Source organism: Ambystoma mexicanum, chromosome 2p, assembly GCF_040938575.1.
Source record: "Ambystoma mexicanum isolate Mex_15411 chromosome 2p, UKY_AmexF1_1, whole genome shotgun sequence".
Classification (NCBI taxonomy): domain Eukaryota; kingdom Metazoa; phylum Chordata; class Amphibia; order Caudata; family Ambystomatidae; genus Ambystoma; species Ambystoma mexicanum.
In genome coordinates, this window is record NC_090923.1 from 1,013,040,779 (window position 1) to 1,013,067,676 (window position 26,898).

A 26,898-nucleotide genomic window follows, 5' to 3' on the forward strand; every position below is an offset into this window, starting at 1 on the left:
AGTACATGAGCATTTAATTGGCAAACCTGCTACATAGAGAGAACCTAAATATAGGATGCAATATATAGAAAATGGCATGAGTACTTAGGCATGTGATGGCAATAGCTGCCTAATGGTGCGGGATACCTGTGCATCTAAAGTTAACTTCTGGCAAATAGTTGTACGCCGATGGATAGCTCATGTGCAACGGGCTGGCTTTGGGAATGGGACAATACCATGTGACAAGTTCCAAACCCTGGTTGCACCAACTAGGCTCTTCATCAATCTGAAGGCAAATCGAGTACCATCAGTGGTTGATAATATCACTGATTAATACAGAGCTTAGAAGTGGTCCATCTACGTGAAGCTCTGTACAAATCGTAAATGATAATTATGTGGTGTAATTACAATGCCAACATGTTGAAATACTTAGTAAATTATGCTAGTTGCTGTTGTCTGATGGCTACAGCTGGCCATTTGTATAAATACCTGGCAATTATGTTAGCTCCTTATTGTATGATGACAATGCCTATCATAGGTTGGATGTTCACATATCCTGGTAAAACCTTATCAAATAATGGTAACTGGGACACGCATTTGTAAAAATAGGCAAATCGTGAATATACATGGGCAGGTGATCTGAAAGCCTGCGGTCACAAGAAAGAAAATCTTTCACTACACACATGTCAAAACCGTTAGCTTTCTCAATAATAATTGTTTTCTACCTTTGTACATACATTTTTTCACAGTAAATAAAACAAATTTACGCACACACACACCACCAAGCAAAAGTAATCCCCTTAAGGTCAATCCACTCAGCTTTCAAACTTACATCTTTTAAACTCCTGCCCCTTTGCTAAAACTAAACGGCAGCAAAACATAATTGATATCAATATTGCCTTTTCCCCTCTTTACTCAAACTTGTTTGCCTTCCAGAATATTTTAGCAGGTGATTCCATGTCACCAAAGGGTGTGTTTCCAGTCCAGGACTTTAATTTAACAGATCGGTGCATTGTTAGAGTTTTGGCCTTTTGTTTCAAGTGCATTAACATATCAGAAAACAATGATTTTCAAAAGAAACTCCAGTGATGTTCAGATAACATGGAGTCACTCATTTGCTTGCCCTAGCATTAAACAAATGAGCCTAGTCATCAGCTAAAAGAGAATACACGAATTCCTCTCCTCAAATGATGCCTTCCTTTGCCCATTTACTGTGGTCTTCCACTTCTGCCCCCACAACCGCCTCCATTCTGTCATGCCAGTGCTCTGCAGAACTTAACAAACCATCCAAGGTTTTGGGGCTGTTTAAGAATCTCTAGTATCACAAACAGATGCCAATTTGGGAGGTGGGTGTTTTCTTAACTCTGGGCAAGTTTTAAGCCACTGGCTGCATCATGGGAGTTAGATGGATTATAGGCAGGCTAGGCTTTTGTCCCCTGCCTCTGACCGCGTAGTGCTTAATGATCTTAAATGTGAAAGCTCCCTGCTTTCCCAGGTGGAAAATTTAGCAAGCTCTCTGCTGCGTCCATTGCCTCATCTGTGCACCAGGCTGTTGCCCGCCCCAGGAAACGGGCCTGTATTCCATCTACGTACCATTTACATTTTGGAGTCCCTGCTTTAGAGGAAGATTAGTAATAGCCTTTTGAAGCAAAATAACATATGTATTTTATCAATGATCTGCTTATGGAAGTTTGACCTCTCACATTCCTCACCAAATATACAATCTGCAGGATATAATTTCACAATAGGTGTAGTCCCTTAAACTACACCTGCTGCTGTGTGCACTTGTATGCTCCTTTCCCTCGTCTTATCTGACAACGGTCTGCTGAAGAGCCATCCTATCTACAGTGCTTCGACACCTTAACATCTGGCAGGTGGCGCTGGGGGTTATAGACTTCAGATTGATGGCTAATGCAGGAGAGGATTTGTGGTGGTTAAGGGTGTCTTGTATGATATTTAAGTTATTGCAGCATGCTTATGTGGCTGATCTTTTTGGGTGATCTGTCTGAGTTATGCGGGGGGAGTTTGAAACATATAGGCCCTTTAGGGTAAGGAGAGGGGCTTGCTTACCAGTGTGGGATCAAGGATATTGTTCACTTGTTGTCTAACCTGGTAACATTTCTTATAAAGGATCAAACAAGTCTCAGGAGGAAGAGTTCATCCAGGAGTGGTTCACGCTAGTGAACAAGAAGAATGCGCTGATTCGGCGCCAAGACCAACTGCAGCTGCTGTAAGTGCTTTGGCAGGTACAAAAGGGGCACACAAGTGGTAGGCAGTGAGTGGAAAAGGATAGCATTGTAGGCCACAAAGAGGGTGTGTGTGAGAGAAAGTGTGTGTGTGTGAGAGAGAGAGAAAGAGAGAGAGAGAGAGAGAGAGAAAGATTGAGAGAGAGAGAGAGAGAGAGAGAGAGAGAGAGAGAGAGAGAGAGAGAAGGAAATGAAATCCTGGAAGTTTGAGTCTGGAGTAAGGGCACCTTATTCAAACGCAACCAGTCCCGCATGTACTGTTTGTGGTGTTGAGGTGTAGGACATAACCATACATTCTCAGTATTTTCGTCTTTAACCTATGCTCTCTTCTCATTATCCCCTCTAATTGTCTGTTTCTTCTCCCAGAATGGAGGAACAGGACCTGGAGCGACGCTTTGAGCTGCTGAGCCGGGAGTTGCGCGCTATGATGGCAATTGAAGGTACAGTATATGTCCTCTAAATATGTGGGGGAATCACAAGGGAAACAGGCACATTGAGTGGTAGAGAAAAGTGGTGGGGACGGAAGGGCTAGATGAATATAGGTTAGAAAACAAAGTCAGGTGGGGGAGTGCACAAAGAGGTTGAGTATCATTGACGAGTGAGAACAAGCTGCATTGAGACAATAGACCAATGGAGGAGAGTTTTGGTGAGATAGAGATGGAATCTGAGGGAAGGGGAAGGAAAAAGAGGAAATTAAAATAAACGAGTAGTAAAATAGAGAGCAAGAGAGAATGAGAGAGGATGTATAAATTGAAATTGGGCAGGTTGATTGGCACTAGGAGTATTATTATTACTCTGAATATTTTGTCAGGGGTAAGAACTAAAGAGTTAAAATAGCTTTCCCCTTTTCCCAGGCTGTTATACTCTTTTTAATGTTGGCTATTAGGTGGTGCCTATTGAACTTAATGCCCTTATTGTGCTAGTTGAACTTAATGCTAATGTGCCACCTAATACCCACAACGTTTGCATTTTAGTACAACCAGGAGTGAAATGGGATCTGTAAATTGACACACAGGTTGTGGGCGTTGTTTGGTTTGTGGGTATTGTTTGGTTATTTACCCACCAAATTACTGACCATGACAATGCTAATCGCTATGGTAATTCCCACCAACTACTGGCTCCTCCCCACCCAAAACACATCCTCTTAGGTTCTGAGCTAGCTTTCTCAAGCAGTAACATCCCACTTTGGCATTTTAGTGTTATTTCTGAGTAGTCCTTTGAGAGTCAATGGCTTAATTGCAGTTATTATAAATGTGTTACTTGTTCAATAAATGAGTGTGTCTTCAGCCACTTAATTCATAAGCAGCACGTGTGTCCTTTCACCGATGGCTTGTTAAAAACAGCATTGGCAAAGCCAACATTTTTGGCTTGCGTATACATATTTGGCATTTGCCAGGCAGTGCTATTCAAAGCACCATTTTCTAGCTGTTGCCATCTTTCAGGCCAGTCGTACCATTAAGACAGTGCTTGGCAAATGACTATCCCATGGTTACACAACAGCCAAAACTGTTTGTTTGCCAATGCTTGTTAGAATTGGTTTGCTCTCTGTAAATACTAGCATCCATTTTAAGGTTACTTTCTCAGACTGCTCAGAAAGCAGAAACACAACAGCTGCGATTCTATGTATATTGATCATGTTGTCTCGCGTGACTAGTGCATTAAAATGGAGGTTTGGTTCACAACTCCTCTGCAGTGCTCACTGTAAGCACTTTCGATGACCTTCATGCCTGGTATGACACAGGCGGAAAAACCTTCAGTACATCATGAAGTAGTTGTCAAGAGTTCTGAAAGTGACAGTGCCTACTTAGCTTTTTGTCATTCTTTGCTCTCAGTGTTCAGACTGACCGTCACTGTATCTGCTCTTTCACGCTCTGCTTAGACCATTGTAATCCTCCAGTATTGAAAATAATTGTACTGGTCATGTAATGCTCCAAAACATTCCTACAGTACACGGTAGCTGTATTTTTCAGCGCATGTTAAGCCTTCTGTATTCCTCCTACAATCATTAGTAATACTGAAGTTGCTTTGCATGTTATGTCCTGGCTTTCTTTAATGCTCAAGCCCTTTTTGACCATACTTAAAGTCAATGTGGCTTCTGTGTCACAACTTCCTTAGCTTTTGGTACATCCACCAGTTCCCTATCATGGGATCGTCATCATAAGTCTTTACTGTAAGAATGATGCCTACAAGCCCTGCACGACTCTGTAAATGGTAGCGTCCCTGACATTATTTCTCTTTTTATTTGTGCTCTGCAATAAGTGCACCTCGAGTGTAAGGCTGGCAGAGAGCCCCCGCGATGCATTGCAGCCTGCTCAACCCTTGCTTACATTTTCCACTCATTCCGGAAGGATCCCTGATCAGTTAATTTGATTTTGTACACACTCTTTTTCTCTGCAAGGATTTTTGCGAGTAGTGTCCTATCCCCTCCTATGAGGAATCGTTTTTTACTGCTCAGTCTTCACTTTCCTTAGCTTCTCATGCCAGACCTGTTTAAAAGCAGTGGCAAGTATAGTAGTTAGATGGGGAAGGAAGCTGTGAACTCCAGCTACTGTTCTGCACCTCTGATTTAGTAAAGCGTTGATGCCAACAAACGTTCCAGGGCAGTGACTTTCAGGACACTTACAACTATTTCGGTTTAAACCGGGCAGCAGAGCAGACAGGGCTCTCTCTGCAAGTAGTTTTCACCCTACAGCAGGAGGCTCTGTGAAGGGGAAGACAGTTAATGAGAATGCTCAAACAGCTAAAAGACAAACATATGCCTTACCACCTCCCTCCGTGTCTACTGGTTCCACCTCAGAATCCAGTTTCCCTTCATCTTAGAGGGGGGAGGACTGCACACTCATCAGTGTGCTCCCATTCTGCAATAAGGCACCACTCAGTCTCATTGCCTACGAGTCCTTAGAACAGAACACGTTAAAGTGTGTGAATTTCTGTCTGAGATGGTTTGTGCCTGGGATCTTCACCTCACGGAGCTGGATAAGACGAGATTCCATGATGCAAGAGATTCTCTCAGTATATTTGCATATGCCATATTCCTGGAATGCTGGCAACTTCTCTTTTATCACGATAAAGAACATTCTTGGAATTGTGTTGGGGTGAAAAATCCCTAACCCTCTGTTCTCACCCCTTAGGTGCGTTATAGTCCGTCTTACCTCAAAGGGAGCACCCTGTTTGTAGTGGACTGGTTAGCAATTCATGTTCTCTGATTGGCTATAGAGGTTGTGTAGCTATGTGGGACGTGTATAAGGCTGGATCACTCGCTTCTGCAAAGGTTTCACTCGTCTGTTTCAGGATTCTGACTGTCTGTGTGGTGAGACAGTGGCCTTTTAACAGTGAAGGTATTACACGTTTTCCTATACGTTGCTGATATGAAAGACCCAAATGCTATCGGAATACAGCCTCTTGTGCTTTTTAAATTCCTTGATATGATGTGGACCTGGGTGCATGAAAACTTCACAGGAGAATGTTTTTGTTGCAGGGGCACATCGAGAGGGGTGTATAGCCAGCATTGGGCCAAGATGGGCCCATTTCTCTGAGCTTCGAATGATGAGCTCGAATGGGGGGGTTCCAAACAACATTAGTGGAGAGGTTTCTTACTGGGGGCACAGCATGTGTGAGCGTGGCACCCGGGAACCCATGATCATATAGAAACACCATACCCGGACACAGAAAACCACACCCCATCACAGACCCACGCACCCAACAGGTTGACAAGTAGGGGGAAATGGCTCGAACGGTACAATGTTCTTTCATCGCGGGACGTTTTTCTGCGGGGTTGTTCACAGCGACATTTTTAACAAAAGAAACCATCGAATTTTGGGGGAGGTGAGGGAGATAGAAAATTATATATATGTGTTGTGGGTGTTTGGGAATAAATCAAAAATGAAAGGGAATGGGGGGGTTGAGGGGGTTGCCCCCCAAAAATTATTGTAAAAAAATTTGATGGGTTGTTTCTTGAAAATATTTGCGGTAAAAAACCTTGCAAAAAAACATCCCGCAATGAAATTACATTGAACCGGCTCGAACAGGGAACCCACAGAGCACAGTATCAATAGGCGCACAAGCCGGCGGCCCAGCCAATGGAAGTAAGACATGTCTGTATTCCAAGCCATGGTTGATTCTATCAACACACGCACATCAGCAACTCGCATAGAGCTGCTATACCTCGCGAAGGATCTTAAGCAACAGGCGGGCCGACTGCTAGACGCTGACTGACGAGAGTATAAAGATGGTAGAAAACAGAGTAGAGGGGCTGGAACACATACGGTTAAAAGTGATGGAGCTGAACGAGTCAACACACAAACTAGACAGGAGCAGGAGGGACAATATACTCCTATTGGGCTTTCCAAGGGACTTAGGAGAAAAAGATCTGTCCACCTTCCTTGGATAATGGCTGCCTAAACTACTCCACATAGAGTTCAACCGTCTCTGTCAGGCCCCAGCCCTTGATTCCTGCAGGAGTGATGATAGCCCACCAGACCCCCCCCAACCCTGCACACCAGACAATCTTTAGATTACAATTGCCAAGCTGACAAACTCAAGGGGAAAGGGGAAGTGGATGAAATAACAAAAACGCAGGTCTCGTCAATTGCCCTCGTCTCCTGGAACCTCCTTAGAATGAGCTGTAGTTTGGATGACCGCAAAATTAACACACAATAGCATTAACTTCTTATTCTATCTTGCCTACGATGAATTCCTTTAAAACCCCTTCCAGTACCTGCTGCCTATACCTTATTGCTGATAGGCACTTGAAGAAATAACGAAAGATTGCTGTATTTTTTTTCTTTTGAAAGTCTTTTCTTTGGAAAACCACTTGAATTCACCTTGTATTTCCTTTTCTATAAATTCGAAATGAAACAATGTACACCTCCTGATCAAGCTATGGAATGCTTCAGAGTTCACTTTTAAACGTTTTGTTCTGCTAAACTTCTGTCCTTGCCTTTACCAGCGCTGCCTCGCGCTATTCAAAAGAAATGTTGACAGCTTCTCTGAAGTGCTGCGCTGTCTGGTTAATGACGCAGTCTGGATTCCTTGAGGTGCAACGCCTTGCTTACACACTGCTTCTGAAGGCGAATGACTTGTCACTCATAGAGAAGATTCCGAGTGTGCAGCGTCAAGCGCTCTAGTTCACTAGGGTCCTTTGCGCTAGTATCCGGCACGCGATTTGTTTCCTCGTGCTGAATCAAAGGATAACATTACAGTGCGTTGTTGCCCGGCACTCGAGGGTTAAAGAGTGCGGCCCCCGCCACTGGAAGGGCGGAGCCACGGGGAACGAAGAACGGAAGGGGATTATGGGTAGGCGCAAGGAGGCGCCAGTTCGTTATTGTAAAATAATAAAGTGGATGTATGCCACGACCTCTCCGTGTGTGTGTCCTCCTTATCTACCCCCGAGGGTAGAAACACTGGCGACGAGGCCTCTCCTCGCACACGACGGAGTCCTCCTCCTCCTGCAGCACGACGCATCCGCGCCTGAAGCGCTCCTGAGCTCCCGGGCTCCAGCCGCGGCTTTTCCATCGCCCCAGAGGCGGCGCGCGTTCCTGTTTCTCGTGTCGGCAATCCGCCGCACACGCGACCGCCCACATCCGGGCCTCCTCCTGCCTTCCACAGAGTGCGGCCTCACATTTTCGTGTCGGCAATCCGCCGCACACGTGACCACCCACATCCAGGCCTCCTCCTGTCCTCCACAGTGTGCAGACTCGCATTTCGGGCTGGCAAATCCCGCCACCCGCACACCCGCCCACACAAGGGCCGCTCCTTGCCTCCACAGCGACCACACGCCTGAGAGCAGACACCTGGCCCCTACACAGCAGGAGCACGAAGACGCGGCAGACCTTTGTCCTGCAACACGTGGAGCGGTGACCTCACCCACAACAGCATCCTCCAGGTGGGTGCCCCTAACACGTGCATATTCCACGATTACCACGCGAGCTGAACCCGCGCCTTCCAGCCACCGCCACCTAGCACCATGAGCAGAAGAAACTCTCTGAGTGGGTCCCGTCCCGACTCGCCACAGCAGGCTCGTGCCGCGCAGCCGATTCAGCTGCGACTGCCACCGCCATTCACCATGACCCCTCAAGCCACGAAAGGACCAAGATGGACCGATTGGATGGAGGATTTCCAGCACTACGTCAGAGGGTCCGGTGACGGCGACTCCCCCCACATTAGAGACATTTTTCTTAACCTAGTAGGGGGCGAAATCAAAACTGGTGAAAACCATCCCCTCGGCTGAACAGGACACGTTCAAGAAATTAATTGCTGCGCTTGACAAACTCCTTATCATAGAAGTCAACCGCGATTATGAACGTTACCTATTCAACAAATGTACCCAAATGCCGCAAGAGACCGTGGACGAATTCATAACCCGCTTGAGGGTTAAAGGCGCCAACTGCCAATTCGACGCTTTCTCCCTAGAGAAAGCCATCAGGCTGAGGGTCATTGAAGGATGTCTGTCTCCCGCCCTAAAGAAGCAGCTTCTAAAGAAACCCCTCTCCATTCAGGAAGTGAGCGAACTCGCCCGCATACATGAGAGGGTTGATGCCCAAGCCTCTTCCATGGCCAGTCCGTGGCAGCCCCAAACTAGACACCACTGAGCTCGTTGCGGCCATACCACCACCTCGCCCACATGACAGAGGGCCACAATCCTATAGAACACAGCCTACACACACTCCCCGACTACAAAGGCAGTGCTACCGCTGCGGGATGTCCTTCCCACATGCTGGGTCGTGCCCCTCGTTATCCCAACGGTGCACGAACTGCGGAAGAGAAGGGCACTTTCACTCCGTGTGCCGGGAGGGTGTACCGTTTCCACCGATGCGGCCGCAAGCACTAACCAGAACGCCACCCCGCCCGCCGCCGCCGCACTACAATCAACCCAGATACCACCAACAAGGACCAGGTCAAAGGCGGTACATCAGAGCCATTGACGAGTATCAACCACAAGAGTACATGCCACCATACGGGCCGTCAGACCAAGCCAGACGCCCCGTGGATGAATATGACTATCCACCGATGGATTACAGATACGAGACAACCTACCAGGATGAGCAGGAATGTACGTATGACATGCCGTACGACACATACGCCCAAGACGACTTCGTCAACCTTATACTTGATTCGGAAGAAGCCAGAGAAGCCCCCAGAATCCCTGTCAAATTAGGCAACTGCCAGTTCAACTTCATGGTTGATTCAGGGGCAACTGTCGACATCATGGGCGAGCAGGACTACGCCGCAATACCAAACCCGCCAGCTCTCAAACCATCTCGCTCCAGGATATTTCAATGGGGTGCCACAACTCCCCTACAGTCAATGGGATGTTTCCCGCAACGCCTCCTCTTGAACGGCCGCCAGATCAACACGTCAGTACACGTTATCAGATCACTGGCCAGAAGTCGATGTCTGCTCAGCTACCTCACCGCGTCCCGTCTGGGGCTCATTGAAATACATGTGAAAGCAGGTGACACCATCACAGCAACCCCAACCAACGAACTCGGAAGTGACTCAATCGGCTCCATAGCATCCTACCAACCACAAACCCTGATCACCCAAGCTGACATTGTAAGGGACTTTCCTGACCTATGCAGAGGGCTGGGCAAACTCAGAGCCCCCCCCATCATACTCCACATTGACCCCTCAGTCAGACCGGTACCTCAGCATCCCCGCAGAGTTGGCTTCCACCTGCAAACAGCGGTATCAGAAGCACTCCAACAACTACTTGATGATGGTATAATTGAACTTGCCACGGGGCCAACCCCATGGGTATCTCCCCTTGTGGTCGTACCAAAGGAAGGGGGTAAAATCCAGCTGTGTGTGGACATGAGGGTGGCAAATACTGCCATCCAAAGGGAAAGACACCCGGGACCATGCATCGAAGATATGATCGTCCAACTGAACAATGCACAGATGTTCTCTAAACTCGACCTTAATCAAGGCTACCACCAGCTGGAGATACATCCTGATTCCAGACCCATCACAACGTTCGCCACACATGACGGACTCTACAGATACCGCCGGCTAAATTTTGGGATCTCGTCCGCCGCGGAGATCTTTCAAGAAGCCATTCGGCACGTAATCAGACCCATTAAAGGCACGCTGAACTACAGCGACGACATCCTTGTGTTCGGGTCCACGAAAGAGTCCCATGACATGGCTCTGCGTGCCACGTGCGCAGCACTTCAGAAAGCAGGCCTCACCCTCAACATCTCCAAGTGTCGTTTCAGCAGGACAAAACTGAAGTTCTTTGGACACATTTTCTCCCGTGAAGGGATGCTGCCAGATCCCGACAAGGTCGACACGATCACCAACCTCGGCGAGCCGCAACAAGTAGCGGACGTTCGCTCTTTTCTCGGCATGGCAGGCTACTGCGCACGATATATACCTCACTACGCGTCCCTGACGGACCCATTGAGGAAACTCCTCCAAAAAGATTCGGTGTTCGCATGGTCCCCTGCTTGTCGGCAGGCGTTTGCGGATATCAAGCGCGCCCTTACTGAAGCACACCGCCTGGCGTATTTCAACCCATCATGGCACACCGAAATCGTCGTCGACGCAAGCCCCGTGGGCCTGGGCGCCATCCTCGCCCAGACCAGCGGTGAAGACATCCATCCGAGACATGTGATCGCCTATGTGAGCAGGGCGCTGTCCACCACAGAACTTGCTTACTCCCAAGCAGAAAAAGAGAGCCTGGCCGCCGTCTGGGCCTGTGAGCATTTTCATTCGTTCATCATAGGGAAGAAATTCACGCTCATAACAGATCACCAGGCCCTGCTGTCTCTATTCGGGAATCCGCACACAAAAATGCCCCCGAGGATCGAGAGGTAGGGCATCCGGCTACAAGAATATAATTATGACATTATCCACCGTCCCGGGGGTGACCTGAACCCCGCTGACTATCTCTCGCGACACCCCGTTGGGCCCCCAGTGACCCGGGAAGGAGATGTCGCATATGTACGATACATCTCAGCCAACTCTTTACCCCCAGCACTATCCCTCGAGAGAGTCGCTGCCGCCTCGGCCGCTGACCCCACCACGGCTCTTGCCATCAGCCTCACATCAACCAACAAGTGGAACGACCACCGTAGAGCAATGCTGGCACACCCGGGGGTGTGTAGACAAGAGATTGAAAGACTGGCCAGGATATATAGAGAACTAGCCGTTAAAGATGGCAACATCCTCCTCAGAGGATGCAAGATAGTCATCCCCGCCACGTTAAGAAACGAGGTCGTCAGCACGGCCCACGAAGGGCACAGAGGAGCCGACAACACGAAGAAGCAACTGAGATGCCACGTCTGGTTCCCTTTTCTGGACGCAGCCGTAGAAGAATGGGTGAGAAACTGTCACGCTTGTCAGTGCACAGCCCCTCCAGAACGTCCACCTCCACTACAGCACACACAGATTCCAGAACACCCGTGGGAACGTGTGGCAATGGACTTCTACGGGCCAACGGAGTCCGGTGAATACCTCCTACTCTTCATAGACGAGCACTCAAGATTCCCCATCGTCAAGTCAGTCACCACCACCGCATTCCCGCAAGTAGCGGCAGCAATAGAGGAAGTGTTCAGCGAGTGGGGAATACCCGAAACAGTCAAATCCGACAATGGGCCACCGTTTTGCGGAGCTGAATTCAACATTCTAGCGGAACATTTGGGGTTCCAACATATGAAGATAACCCCCCGACACCCGCAAGCTAACGGCATGGCTGAATGCTTCATGGCATCGATCAAAGAGATGAGACAGAGAGCCAGACTGGAAGCAGTTGACCCACACCAGGCGCTGTGCCGACTTCTAAGAGACTACAGAAACACACCTCATGAAGTCACCAACAGGACGCCGGCAGAGTTAATGCTCCGCTACACCGTGAGAACTCGCATACCCCACAACGCATCACATGAGGAGCTCCCCGACATGGAAGTACTCCGAAAGGATGCAGAAGCCAAAGAGAAAGCAAAGAAAGACACTGACTCCCGACGACACGCAGTGATACCGGATTTCCACATCGGAGATGAAGTGCTCGTCCAACAACCAACACCAAAGAAAACAGACACACGGTTCGTCCCAAGCCCGATGAGGATAACCGCAGTCAAAGGCACGATGGTGACAGCAGAAGACCAGAACCGAGCCATCACCAGGAACTGCCAACAATTTAGACATTACAGCAGACGAGAAGATGCAGAACCCCATCAGAGATCGACCTCTCCAGAACCGCGAGATCCGCGGGATTACCTATGGATCCCTCTGGGAAAGGACCCGGGAGGAACGAGTCAGGGAGAAGGAATGCCAGAGTCACCAAGGCCGATTGCACCCGACGAAAGACCTCGGAGAGCAGTCAGGAAGCCGGTGAGACTAGTCGAGGAATGCTGACTCTGATGTTTGAACATATTTGTCCGGGGGTGGTGTTGCCCGGCACTAGAGGGTTAAAGAGTGCGGCCCCCGCCACTGGAAGGGCGGAGCCACGGGGAACGAAGAACGGAAGGGGAAGGGGATTATGGGTAGGCGCAAGGAGGCGCCAGTTCGTTATTGTAAAATAATAAAGTGGATGTATGCCACGACCTCTCCGTGTGTGTGTCCTCCTTATCTACCCCCGAGGGTAGCAACATGCGTGACGCTGTAATTGTACTGACAAAAGGAAACACACTAAATTAATAAATGTTAGTGTCCGAGTAATCGCTTGCCCGCAAGCCTCAGTTAGTTCTAATTAAATGCGCGCAATGAACTTCCATTCACATCAGTTTTTCTTAGCAACTTATCAAAAACGATACAAAATTCTAATGGTGCGATGTGGACTATCTTTTCTATGTTCACGCTGCACGGCAGTTATTAACAAGAACTGAGTTTCTCATAAAAACATTCAAGAGTTTCTTTCATAACAGTTTTCTTGGTCAGAAATAAATTCACTTCCCCAGCATGGAGCCTGGCATGGATTCACAAGCTCATGAATATTCCCCATCGTCAGGCCGGGAATCCTCGGTAAAGAAAAAAATCAGTATCAGTTTCGTTTCTGATCTGTCTTTCTTAGTAGTAACCAATCACTGGTCTCTGGGTCATACTGCCCCCAGCCGATGACTGCCCTCTCCCCAAGCCCGCCTCTGGCAGCCATCCTCAGATTTTTACCGCACGCTCAAGTGTTGGGAGTCCTCGTGTTTAGCTCTCAAGCTTTTGCTGCGTTTTCGCGCTTTTTCAAAGAGATTTTCTCATTTTTCGGTCAAATAGAGCCTCAAGCTCCACCGTGATCTACATCTGATCAACGGGGACCCGTTTTGGATTTTCTACGCCCCTCAAGGGTGAAGTTTTCGTTGAGTTACGCTTCTTGGAGGAGTCCAGAAGTTTCTGCGGCCTACCCGGTCATGGCCCAGGAGAAAGGAAGCTCGACGCACGGAAAGCTGTTCAGGGTTTGCCCTGGATGCCAGGTGCAGAATGTGTTCAAGGAGGACGAGCACTCGAAATGTCTCTACTACCTTCATGAGGACAAAACGCACGTGGAGAAGGACTGTGCGTTTTGCGGGAACATGTCGGAACAGACCATCAGGGACCGACACCTTCGTCTCTCCAACTGGCTGGAAGGAAAGAGCCCGTCAGGTGAGAAGAAGAAGTCCGAGCAGTCTTCTAAGTCCTGTGAGGGTGCCCCGGCGACGGGGGTCCAACAGAAGGCAAAGCACTGCGAGTCCGCGGGCACCGGGAGCACCGAACGGTCGGGTTCCTCGGCTGCCAGGCAGGTCGCATCCTCTCCAGCGCCATCAACCACAAGCCAACGCTCTGGCTCAGGGAAGAGGAAGGCCGAGAACCCAGCGAAGCTTCTGGAGAGGTCCCGGTCGATCTCGAAGGATCCAGCCGAGAGGGACTGAGGTGGTGACCCTCTCCCCAAGGTGAAGGCCACAGGCCCGCAGAAGGTGGTGAAGGCCTTGGATCACCCGGCCAAGGCCTCTATCGAGGAAGTTGCGGCGGCCCAGGCGCAGCCTGAGGAGGCTACACCAGTGGAGGCGACCTCGGGGCCCAGAGTTTCCCTGCTACCGCGGAGGGAAGCCTCTTTCAGGCCCATCGAGAAGACTCCCGTGAAGACCCCGGCGGAAAAAGAGGGGGGGGAGCCGGTGGCCATTGTGGACATGGACAGAGCCTCTGAGGAAGAACTGGTTGAATTCTTGGAGGGCCTCGACGAGGGCGTCGAAGAGGCCCAGTCCCATGGAAGAGGATGACGAGAGCGACGGCGGCGCCAGCGAGCTTCCTAGTCAACCACCGCGCCCGTCGCTTCCAGAGCTGCAGGACAACTCGGCGGCCATTTTGTTGGCAATATAATCTTTATGTTCAGAGATAAAGACGAGATTGCCCCTACCACCGACAGAGGAGCTGGAACCAGGCCCGTCGGAGGAGCCAGAGCAAGGTCCTTCGGGAAGACCCCCAAACAAGAGAAGACGGACCAATCCAGCCCCGCCTTTTCAGCCCTCACGGCCTGCTTAGCCTTTGACCACATCCCCCGTACCTGGGGATGACGCAGGAACGGACACGGCCACGACGGCCACGACGGGTACAGGTGACGACGGCGGCGATGACGGGACAGAGCTCCCATCGCCTCCAGCCTTGGCCTCCCCGCCCGACGAGATTGGGTCTTTCCACGCTATGATCGCCAGGGCATCTGAGCTTTTTCAGCTCTGCCCCGAAGAGAAAAAGAAGGAAGGTTTCCTTTACCAACGGCACGAGGCACGAGGCCAAGAGGAAGACAGTCCTCGCCATGCCTCTGCTGGATGACATCTGGGACGAGGGTCTCACCCTTCTCAAGAACCCGTCTACGACGCCTGCCAAGAAGAAGTACCGGGTGTCCGACGCGGCCCCTTTGTGCCTTAGGGCGCAACCGACCCCTGACTCGGTTGTCTCAGCGGCGGCCAAGAAGAAAGCGGAGGGGGCATCGGCCTCAACGTCAACTTCCCCGCTGGACGGCGAAGGAAAAGAGCTGGATGCAATGGGACGACGAGTTATCTCGTCAGCGGCAACAACGATTAAGGCGGACAACGCCCTCGCGATCGTGGCCCGCTACGACAGGGAGTTATGGTACAAGATCGCCCCACTGTTGGACTTCCTACCAGACGACAAGAGGGCTGAGGCCCTGGAGATCTTGCAGGAAGGCGAGGTGGCGTCGGACCACGCCATAACGGTGGCATCGGATATTGCCGACACCGGTTTCCGCCAGCTAGGCAACGGCGTTTGCCTCAGACAATGAGTGTGGCTCAAGGTGACGGATTTCCGCCAGGACGTACAAGCCAAGGTTTTGGACACGCATCAAGGCGGACACGGAGACATCTAAGGCCTTAGGAGCTCTCCAAAGGCGGCACTACCAGTTCAAAGCCCTCCTGTTCAGATTGAAGTCGGCACCAAGGGTTTTCACCAAGTGCCTCGCTCCAGTGGCGGCGCAGCTGTGCCTGCAGGGGATCCTCGTCTACCCCTACCTGGACGATTGGCTCATCCGCGCAAGGACAAGGGAGCTCGCCGTAGAACACACAGCGAAGACCGTCCAGCTGCTCATGGACCTGGGGTTCTCCATCAACTTCCCCAAGTCCCACCTGGTCCCCTCTCAAGTCGCACTATTTCTGGGAGCCAAGCTCGACACAGTGGCGCGTCTGGCCTCGCTGTGGGAGGAAAGGACAAAGGCCATCCTAGGCAAGGTGCAGCGTCTGCTGGCCACGAACGTGGCCAGAGTGAGGTCCATCAAGTCCCTCCTCGGGATGATGTCCTCTTGCATTTATCTCGTGCGCCTTTGCAGGCTTCGGATGCGCCCTCTACAGGAGTTCCTAGACGCCCGCTGGATTCAATCGACGGGCAGCTTCGAGGACAGGATCCCTCTCAACGAGACCTTCCGATGAACGATCCGGTGGTGGGGCACCCGCGCTCATCTAGCGGCGGGGACAGACTTTCAGATCCCTGCCCACCAGGCGACAGTGATGACGGATGCCTCCCTGGAGGGGTGGGGAGCCCACACCGGAGATCTTCAAGCGAGAGGCCTTTGGCTCCCAGAGGAGAAGCCGCTCCACATCAACATCCTGGAGCTCCGGGCAGTGTTCTGGGCCCTCAGGTCCTTTCTCCCGTCCCTCAGGGGCAAGGTGGTGAGGATCTTCACCGACAACACCACCACAATGTTCTACATCCGGAAGCAGGGCGGAACCAGATCTCCGGCCCTATCCAAGGAAGCCCAGGACCTGTGGCATTGGGCCGTTGCTCAAGGGATGTTTCTGGTGCCGTTTCATCTGGCAGGGATAAAAAACACCATCACCGACTCACTCAGCAGAGAGCTGCGCTCGTGCCACGAGTGGGAACTACGCCAGGTTCAAGTGGACCGACTCTTTCAGCGATGGGGCAAACCCCAGATCGACCTGTTCACGACAGCGACGAACTCCAAGTGCCAGAGGTTCGCCAGCAGGTTTCCCCAACCGAGGAGCATGGGCGATGCTTTCTCGTTCCCCTGGGACGGCCTGTTCCTATATGCGTTTCCTCCATTGCCGTTGCTGCTCCGACTCATCAACCAGCTCAAGAGGTCCCGGTGCAGAATGATCCTCGTCGCACCGGCGTGGCCGAGACAGATCTGGTTCCCGGACCTTCTGGACTTGTCAGCGTCCCCACCAGTGAAGCTGTCGACGGACACAGTTCTCCTCTCCAGAGAAGGAGGCGCAATTCTTCATCACGACCCAGAGTCGCTGAACTTGCAGGCCTGGCTCCTGCGGCACTAGAGTTTGGATGATACGATATCCCGGCCGACTGCAGAGAGGTTCTTGCGAAGGCCAGGGCGTCCTCAACTCTCAAGTGCTATGGACATAAGTGGAAGAGGTTCTCTATCTGGTGCCGTGCACAGAAGATTAACCCTCTGCAGATTACGGCCCCTCAAGTATTGCCGTACCTTCTGTCGCTAGCCAAATCTGGACTATCTCATGCTTCAATCAAGATACCCCTGGCAGCGATTTCCCGATACACCAGAACTACAGGGCGGTCATCCACGTGGTCTCATCGCCTGGATAAGGAATCTTTATGAAAGGACAGTTTCGATCATTCCCGCTGGTAAAGGCACCAGCCCCGGCGTGGGAGCTCAACGTGAAGTTTCCGTCGTGGAAAACAGCGTTCCTGGTGGCCATCACCTCTGCATGACGCATGGGAGAGATCCAGGCGCTATCCTGCAAGCCTCCATACCTGACCTTTCACGATACGATGGTAGTGCTGAGGACGCACCCCTCCTTCATGCCCAAGGTGCCATCGGACTTCCATCTCAACGAGCCCTTGGTATTACCAGTCTTTTTACCGTCGCCTTTGTTGCCGGCCGAGAAGACTTTGCACTCGCTGGATGTAGCTAGAGCGCTGAAGTTCTACGTGGACCGAACGAAGAGTTTTTCGGAGGACATCACAGCTGTTTGTGAACTTTGGACCTGTGAACCAAGGGAAGGCTCTCTCGAAGGCTTCCATTTCCAGATGGCTCTCCGGCTGCATCATGCACTGTCATCGGTTGGCGAACCGACCATTGCCCGGCCGTCCGAGAGCCCATTCGACCAGAGCGGACGCTGGTACCACGGCGTTCCTGTCTGGTGTGCCCCTGCTGGACATCTGCAGGGCTGCTACATGGAGATCGATGCACACCTTCACAAGATTCTACTGCGTCGACCGGGATTCCAGGGAGGAGTCCAGGGTCGGCCAAGCAGTGCTGCGCAACCTGTTCGCTTAAGGTGAGCCTGGTGAGGAGGTAAGAAATGCTTAATGTTGAGTTTTGATGTAATGCTTAATATTGAGCCTTTGCCACCTCCCGTGGTTGTGCATGTGTGTACTGCTATGTATTCTTATATTCATGAGCATGTGAATCCATGCCAGACCCCATGATGGAGAAGGAACGAGTTACTTACCTGTAACTGTTGTTCTCCAGCATGGGTCTGGCATGGATTCACATGCGAACCCTCCATCCTACCCCTCTGCGGCTCTTCACTTGGTCATACTGCCACTTTACGTGCTACCAAATCTGAGGATGGCTGCCAGAGGCGGGGCGTGGGGAGAGGGCAGTCATTGGCTGGGGGCAGTATGACCCAGAGACCAGTGATTGGTTACTACTAAGAAAGACAGATCAGAAACGAAACTGATACTGATTTTTTTCTTTACCGAGGATTCACGGCCTGACGGTGGGGAATATTCATGAGCATGTGAATCCATGCCAGACCCATGCTGGAGAACAACAGTTACAGGTAAGTTGTTCCTTAGCTCACAAAAGACTGCTGCTGGCTTGGCTTCTTTTCTCTGTCTCTTCTTCTCAAGTATTTGTTATGACTGTTTTAATTCCTCTTGATTTCTTCTGCAAGGTCTCAACGTCTCTGGTTAACTCAATTGACTATGATATAGTTTCTGATTGATATGGCCTGAAAGGTTCTTTGTATCAAACTCAAAGTCTCTGATTTTCTGGAGCTCAAACAGCTGTGACCTGCCAATTACTTGACTGAAAGGCAGCTTAGAATTCTAGACATTATTCCAATCTACCACACACTCTCCCATAGCAAATCGGGGCTGCTAAACAGAGTCTCCATCTTGTGGCACAGGTTTCCTGCAAAGAGAGTTAAGGAACTAACACTGTGTATGATATTAAACACCACCCAGCCATCCACAGACACTAGGAATCACTAACCCTCCTATTTCCAGACCCAGCCATAGACAGCCTGACTCTCCTAGACACCCTGGTTGTCCGTCTTATATGTGTATGGTGGGGAACCCTGACAGTCTCTGGAAGTAAAACAGGCACATAGAATCAGATTGAAAAACCCCACAACACAAACATAGCTGCACCTCCTCTTATCGCTTGGCTTCTGCGCAGTAAACATACAATAGCAATACCTCAAGTGGCTAAAAACACAACTCATTTGTATACAACGGTCAATGAATACACATAACGCCTGACTATGCTAGACCTACCCTTGTGAAGTGGAAGACGTTTTTAGCCCTAAAACCGACCCTTAAAAAGTTAGATCCCTGCTATGGATTGCTAGATCCAGCCAAGATGATCGTCATAAGAAATGGCAAGACCACAGAATACTCACAACCAGACAAATTAAAAATGCTGCTGGAATCCCTGGACCAAGAACCGAAGCAGGCCTCCATGGCAGACAAGGTGACGACAGCCCCAAAGAACAGCAAACCAAACCGATGGAGGACAGATGCAAACAGACCCTTAAGTACAAGAAGCCAGCCTCGATGCTCAAGCCTACCTCACAGCCCACCTGAAAGTAAGAACATGTGACAGATAAGTTGCGCTCCCCTCACCCAGTCAGGACCTGAAAGAAACGTTAGCAACATAACTTCAGCAATGAGATTGAACAAGAAGAAACTGCTGCGCTACCTCCCTCATCCCTCCCCTGGACCAACTAATGGTAAGAAACTCATAGTAGAGACGACTGTGGAAAGTAACCGCACCATGCCAGACATCAAAGCTCCACACCCAATGTGGGGACCATGGTGCGTCCTCAGGGAATGCTAAAACCGCACCCAGTCGGAAGAATGCAACAATGTGGGAAGACAAAGAAGAGTAGCACAGCAGAGGAAACCGCGATGATCCCAAGTTTGAATGTTCGGTTGACACGGTTTAAAAATGTTCACAAGATCCAGTACAATCAAGCTAATCCCACTAAACAACACCTGTGACCCGCAGAGGCGCACTGCAAATGGGAGGAGAAGATATCATCCAGAAGACCTGAGGTGTCTCCTTCAGGGGGAAAACAAGCCTATTAATAGTACAACACTTTGAACTAGATAAGTATGTCCACCCTTAAAATACCTTAATGAACGTCCTAACGTCCTAAAAAGCTTTGTCAAGAGGAACAAGATATTACAATACCTGAAATACAAAAGGCCAGATGTGGTGTTCATCCAGGAGAGACCTCTACATATAAAATTCACATCAAAATTACAAAGCGATTGGGTGGGACAAGTGTTATACAGCTGCCTAGGGCAAAGTGAGAGAAAGAAATGCAGGGTTGCCATTCTCTTTCACAAATACATGAGATACAAGATCCTGTGAACCTGGCAAGACGGAGAGGGAAGAATCATCCCAATCAAAATAGACCCAAGCACACATAAAATAATCCTAGGATCCATGCTAGTCAGGCTTCTCGTAGCAGTCTCTTAACAGAAGTGGGATTAACTCCTGTAATTCTCAGGAGAGATTGGAACATGGTTAATGACCCTCTCTTGGACAGATCACACCACAAAAAAGCCATGAAGCTAAAGAGTGAATAAGGGATTGTATGGTATTTGAAACAAGACAATGGCCCGATCGAACCCTGGCACCTAAAACATCCAAGAGGCAGAGAATATATGATATGATATGGCATTTCTAACGTGCCTATACACAAGTGTTTCAAGGCGTGACGAGGCAAGGGGGGGACACAGAGGGAAGACAGACATCGATCCTAATAGGCCAGATGACATTGAGATTGTGCAGGGGTGGCGGGAAAGGGGAAAAGTGCGTGGGAAAAAGGGAGGGGGCAGTGTAATACATAGGATAAGAGTAAAATAAATAAAGACAGTAAATAAAAGTGCAGCCAGCTGGTGGCAAGTGCAACGGTAAGAGCCGACATAAGGAGTCAAGTGCTAGTAGGGGCTGTAGGGATACAGAAACAGTCCCCGAGTGCAAGGGTTCCCAGGGGGCAGTGTAGGTGTACAACTGGCGGGAAGGGAACCTGGGCCTGAGATCAGAGGGTAGCCAGGTAACCAGTGCAGTTTCAGATTCAGCCAGGAGATTAGCAGGGAAGAGGAGAAGAGAAAGCAGAAGCAAAGAGGAAGGTCTTGAGGTGCTTCCAGAACTGGAGATGGTTCTCCTCAGGTTTCGGAGAGGCAGGGAGGCTGTTCCAAAGGGAGGCACCAGCAGAAGAAAGAGATCTCCCACCAACTCGCTGCTTGGAGAAGCGACTGACCCTGAGGGAGTTGGAGGCAGATGAGCGAAGAAGGGAAGATATTTAGGAAGAGAGAGTTGAAGGTATTGAGGTCCAAGGTCGCAGAAGGCCTTGTGGACAATGCAGAGGGTTTTGAACTTAATCCTTGCTGCCACTGGGAGCCAGTGCAGAGATTTCAGTCCTGGAGAGATACGATTGATGGGCTTGAGATCTCGCAGTCCTGTTTTGGATGAGTTGCAAAGGGCGGAGAGTAGAGGCAGGCAGATTTAGAAAGAGGCTGTTGCAGTAGTTCAGCCTGGAGAGAACCAGAACTCTGGAGACAATGAGCTTCTGGGGGAAGGAGAGGAAAGGAAGAATACCTCTGAGCAGGTGCAGCAGGTAGTGTAACTTCTTAGAGACGTCAGAGATGAGAGGAGAAAGGAAAGTGTGGAGTCGAAGATGACCCCAAGGTTTTTAACCTCACAGGTGGGAGCAGGAAGAGGGCCAAGAGATTCCGGCCAGAGAGTGACAGGAAAGGAGGGAGCAGGTGTGCCGATGAGTAGAATCTTGATCTTACTGGCATTAAGGCAGAGATCATTGGCAGCACACCACTCCTGGATGGCGGACAGACAGTCAGAGATGAGAGAAGGAGAAGAGGTGGCGGAACAGAGCCTAAAAATGAGTTGAGTGTCGTCCGCATAGCACTGAAAGTTGGGCCAGAGAGCAGCAATGCGGTAGGCAAGAAGAGCCAGTTATTGGTTGAACAGCCAGGGAGAGAGGTTAGACCTTTGGGGAACACCACAGGTAGAGATAAAGATAGAGGAGAGGAAGGACCCAAGTTGGACCTGGGAGGGTTGATCAGAGAGGAAGGAGGTCAGCCAAGCCCAGGCCTTATCGGTGATGCCCAGATTATCACGGAGATGGTTGAGCAGGATGGCATGGTTGACCGTGTCAAAGACAGAAGAGAGATCAAGTAAGAAGCGATCATCTCATGCGCTCTTGGCACATCCGCAAGAATTGATTACTCTCGAAAAAGCGAATGCAGCCATAGTGGACTGCTCCATAACCCCAACAAGCCTCTCGGACCACGCCTTGGTGCAACTAAAGGTAGATAGGTCCCCTCAGGAACTGATGATTTTAAGATGCTGAATGAACGCCAGCCAATACAAACACCCGACAGAAAAGACTGCCATCCCTGCTAAGGCGGAAGTATATATGAAACTGAACAAAGACACCCACTGACAGTCACAGTGTTGGCCCCACTCAAAGCATACACCAGAGGACTAATGATACACGCCTCATCAGCGCAGAAGTGACGGAAAGCGCTAGGGCTCAAAGAACTGGAAGTGATCGGACAGCAAACCGACCGATGTGTTGCATTCCCATCAAGCTGAAGAAGCTCATCATGCCCAAATATGAGTTGTGCACATACTTACTTTTACGTCCTGTCCCTTTTCCTCCATCCTTTATGGGCGTCCCTCGTGAAGGATGGGAACCATACCCTTTTTCACCTGAAAAATTACTTTCCCTTAACCCCGCCCACCGGCGCCACAACTCAGTCCCCTTTTCCACATCAATGGGAGCAGACCAATTTCACCAGCACTCCTGGCTGAGGCCCCAAGCCTCGTAATTCAATGCACGCTTTTTCCCCTAATATTACACGACACTTAACACCCCGGTCCCTCAAAAACCAGTTCATGCAGTGGAGAGAGTTGTTCTCCACAACTCTGCCAGAGAGTATCAAGGAATACGTGAGGAGAAAACCCAAGAAGGTAAGTGTACTCTTCTCTAAAGCACCCCGCAGAGGCGACTCCTTTCCAGGGAAGCCTGGGGGGTTGGAGGAGTCAGTCGGACCCTTGCACCAGCATAAGGGGCACCGAGGCTCTTACCTACCGGTTCCACCACAGAGGAGGTACCGGGTTTCACCCAGAGGGGCTTAGCTCTAGTACCAGACACTCGTCAGAGGGGGTGTCTTCTGGCAGCACCAGCACTACCGGCCACATGGCTGAGGGCCAACAGCCTACCAGGCACGCGTCAGAGGTGGAAGGCGAGGCAGAGCTGATGCGACCAGGTATGCAGGCCGAGCCCAGGCCAGCGTTGACCATGGTCCCACGTGCGGAAGGCACAGACAAGATGGCGGCGCATTGCAGACAAAATGGTGGCCAAGCCAGACCCTCAAAGGCAGGAAAGCACCCCAGCCAGGACTGAGGCCCGCCAATTGGATGAACTGCAGAGGCGCAAACCCTCGGCCAGGGCGGACTGGGTACCAATGACTCCGATCACCTGCACCACGTCGTACCCGACCTTCACTGGAGCTCGGTACAATGAGGGCATGTACTCTTGGGTGATGGGTGGCAGATATGCCATAACCTGGCATATTCGCCTCCGGCACCACACAGGTATGCTCCTAGCCTGCCTGTGAGGACCGTTTCTTTGACAGGTTTTAATCCCTCTTGAGGTCTCCGCAGATGGGAAACATCCTGAAGGGCATAATACAGGAAATGCTGCCTCCCACATGACCACTTCTGCCAGCTTGCGCACCCTACTCCGTCACCACCGCCTCCACCAGCTCCTGTGGTAACGCTGGCATCAACACCAGTGCCAATGATCTCAGCGCCGACAGAGACTCCACCTATGGATCCAGCGGTCCCGGCCAACGCGAGGATCCGCAGGACACAGATGAAGATGAGCAAGACACGCCTTCCTCTGTGAGGGCTTTCCTTGACAGGCTATCCGAATACCTGGGCATTCCTCAGCCCCAAAAAGAGCAGCAGGAATCAGGAGTATTGGCGGAGGTGCTCAACATAAGAGCAGAGGCCAGATCCGGCATCCCGCTTCAGAAAGATGTCGAAGCACTGGCCAAAAAGGGTGTGCTCAAGCCACACTCTACACAACCAGTCAACAAGAGGCTGGATGCAAAGTCGAGGCAGGTGGAGGGCGACACTATATTCTTGTTGGTACACCTGCAGCCATTATCCTCAGTTGTAGCAGCGGCATCTATGAATGCCAAGCCCCAGGCCTCCTCTTTGAGCACTTCCTCTTCAGCACTGCTTGGGAAAGAGGAGAAAAGGTCCATTCCAATGCAGGCCTACATCTCAGACAAGCCAACGCTGATGCCATCCTGGTGGCGGCCAGTCAAAGGGTATGGCGAGAGATTGCAGACTTTATCCCAGACATTCCGGCCAACAAACAAGCCTCTTTCAAGGCTGGGCTTGCTGCGGCTAAAATACTGGCACAAGATATCATGAAGGCCAGAGTGGCCCACATAGACGCTGCTAGTCGGGCGATCTGTGTGGCTACAGACATGAGGAGAACGGCCTGGTTTAAGGCCACCAGGCTCAACCCAGAGGTCCAGGAGAGAATTCTCGATTTGCCCTTCAAGGGTGGCAAACTTTTCCACTCTACTATGGACGAAGAACTGGACAAAAAGAAAAGCAGCTTGCAGACGGCCAAATCACTGGCCATTCTAACCAAGCTGGCAGCAAAAGCCTTCCATCAGAACCAATCTTGCTCCGACAAGGGTCGATCTTTCGGTAGTTTGCAGGGGTTTCAGGACCGCCGAGCCAGGCAACCAGACAGGTCCCCTAGCCAGTGAACTGGATGATCCCAGCCCTTTAAGATGAGTAACAATACCCTTGAGATGGATGGGGATGCAGAATGTATTCATACATCAATAATCGAAACGAATCAGGTAGTTGGCAAAAAAGATAACTGTTTTAATATCAATTATCTAAAACAGGGAGTACAACGGACATCAACAGACGTCTCAGCGCTATTTACTCTCAATGCATCTTAAATAAAAGCATCCTTTTATAACAAGAAATCATCATAGGTGACTTCTACCTACGTATCATTAACATCATCCTATGTAGCAAACTACAAAAACCGAGTGGCAATTGTGATAGGGCCTGCGCAAACATCTAAGTATACGTTCCATACTAGTCTAAGACAGTGAGAATAAGTGATAGGCTTCTTAACATCAGGTGGGGCAACTAAGCCATCCCCTCAAAATGGCCACTATGAACGTCACTAAATATACGACGTCCCATTGGCTACACAAACTATAGGACCTTTAATTACGTGGCCCCTACAATTGGTTGGCACTCTAACCTCTGTCAGTACTCTGCTCTCGTGCATAGGTTTTGTCGTCATGTTTGTCCAATTTCATCCTTCCACGTGACTGAAGACCATGATTTTGAGCCTCTAGTGTATTTAAAATTCTATTTTCGAATAGATCTCTGAAGTCTCCCTTGTTCTGTTCATGCCTTCTGAACAAGAGTTTTGTCCTTTCACACGATTTGTATCCAATGTCAGCTCACCCCATCCTGATAAGACCTTGGCTTCCTTGGCTCATCCAGCCTTGCCTTTCTCAGATTCACTTTGTAATTCAATCGTTTTTAACTGCAACACACTGAAAAAGAGGCCTTCTTTCGTTAGTCCAGCACTGCTATAATACGTAGTGGAAACATCCATCCTTTACTCGTTGATATACATATAAATACGTTGGGGCTTGCTGCAATCTATTCCCTATAAAACTAGCCTCAAGAATACTTTGTCTGCTTGTGTTTCTTTTTCATCTGTACACGTGTAAAATTACTTCAGTTCTGTAGCATTAGTTTCTTCACCTTGGCCCCAAGATGTCACTTATCTTCCATACTTTCTTGATGTTTTATAGACATCTTGTCTCTGCATCTTCTATGTACGTCAGCTCGATTATGTGTGACGTCACCATTCGTCTTTGCCATTCACTCTTTCTGCTTCTTCCGGGATTTCATTTAAATGGCCATCATACTTTCTCGTATGCAGGTATGGTTTCCTCAATGGGAACCTTGCTTCCAGTATTCTCCTTGGTATTAGTATTCTTACTGGTACTGCACGTGTCTCACACTCTGGTTCCCAACATATAGGCAATATGGGCGAGATGGTTGAGGTGTGGGTACTTGGATCCTCCTCTACACCAGCATAGGCGAAAACTTCACAAGTTGGCCCACAAGGGGTTCTTCAAGTCCTTCTCCCAGTCGTCAGCCTCAGAACCAAAGAAGCAATTACAGCTTTTTTCAGGTGCACAGCACCCCAGTCGGGGGCAGACTGGCCCTACACAGTCAAGCTTGGGGTGCACACTTTTTGGACTCAAGGGTGATCTCGGTATTCTCCACAAGCTTCCAACTTCCCCTTCCAACCCCTGCCCCTTGTCCCCCCCTCCCTCAGATCGGAACATCCTCACTCTTGGCAGAGATCCATTCCCTTTTGAAGAGCGAGGCAGTGGAGGGGGTCCCTCCCCTTGAGCAGGGCCAGGGCTTTTACTCCTGAATCTTCGCCATTCAAAAGAAGAAACAAGCGAGCCTGCGAGTGGTGCTAGATCTTTCCTTCCTCAATCTGTACCTACTTTTGCAGAAGTTCAAAATGGTGACACCAGCTATTATAGTGCAGACATTGTGTGGGGGACTGGACATGCTCCCTGGATCTGAAAGACGCATATCTACATGGCCCCATAGTGCAGCCTCATCGGTCCTTCTTCAGGTTCCGGGTCATGGGATTGCATTTTCAATACAAAGTACTACCCTTTGGTCTCAATTCAGCTCTGGCGGTGTTCACAAGACTAATGAACGCTGTGGCGGCTCTCCTCAGAATGGAGGGTCTGCCTGTATATCCCTACCTCGATGACTGGTTAGTCAGAGGCACGTCTCCGGAGCAGGTCAGGGCCTCAGTGGACAGACTGATGGCTACACTGTTCGAACTGGGCTTTTCAATCAACTACCAGAAGTCGGAGCTGTGCCCCAGGCAAACTCTGATGTTCTTGGGACTGC

The 26,898-nt window shown here is 50.2% G+C and overlaps 1 protein-coding gene across 4 annotated transcripts in view; it reads left to right on the forward strand.

Annotated features, from left to right (window-relative positions):
• EHBP1L1 (EH domain binding protein 1 like 1) overlaps positions 1–26,898 on the forward strand; it is a 745,047-nt gene that overhangs the window by 698,343 nt on the left and 19,806 nt on the right. For all 4 annotated transcript variants that reach the window (XM_069644852.1, XM_069644854.1, XM_069644853.1 and 1 more), the window contains 2 exons: positions 2,110–2,209; positions 2,592–2,665. In XM_069644852.1, the coding sequence (XP_069500953.1) occupies positions 2,110–2,209; positions 2,592–2,665 (174 nt within the window). The remainder of the gene's footprint in view (positions 1–2,109; positions 2,210–2,591; positions 2,666–26,898) is intronic.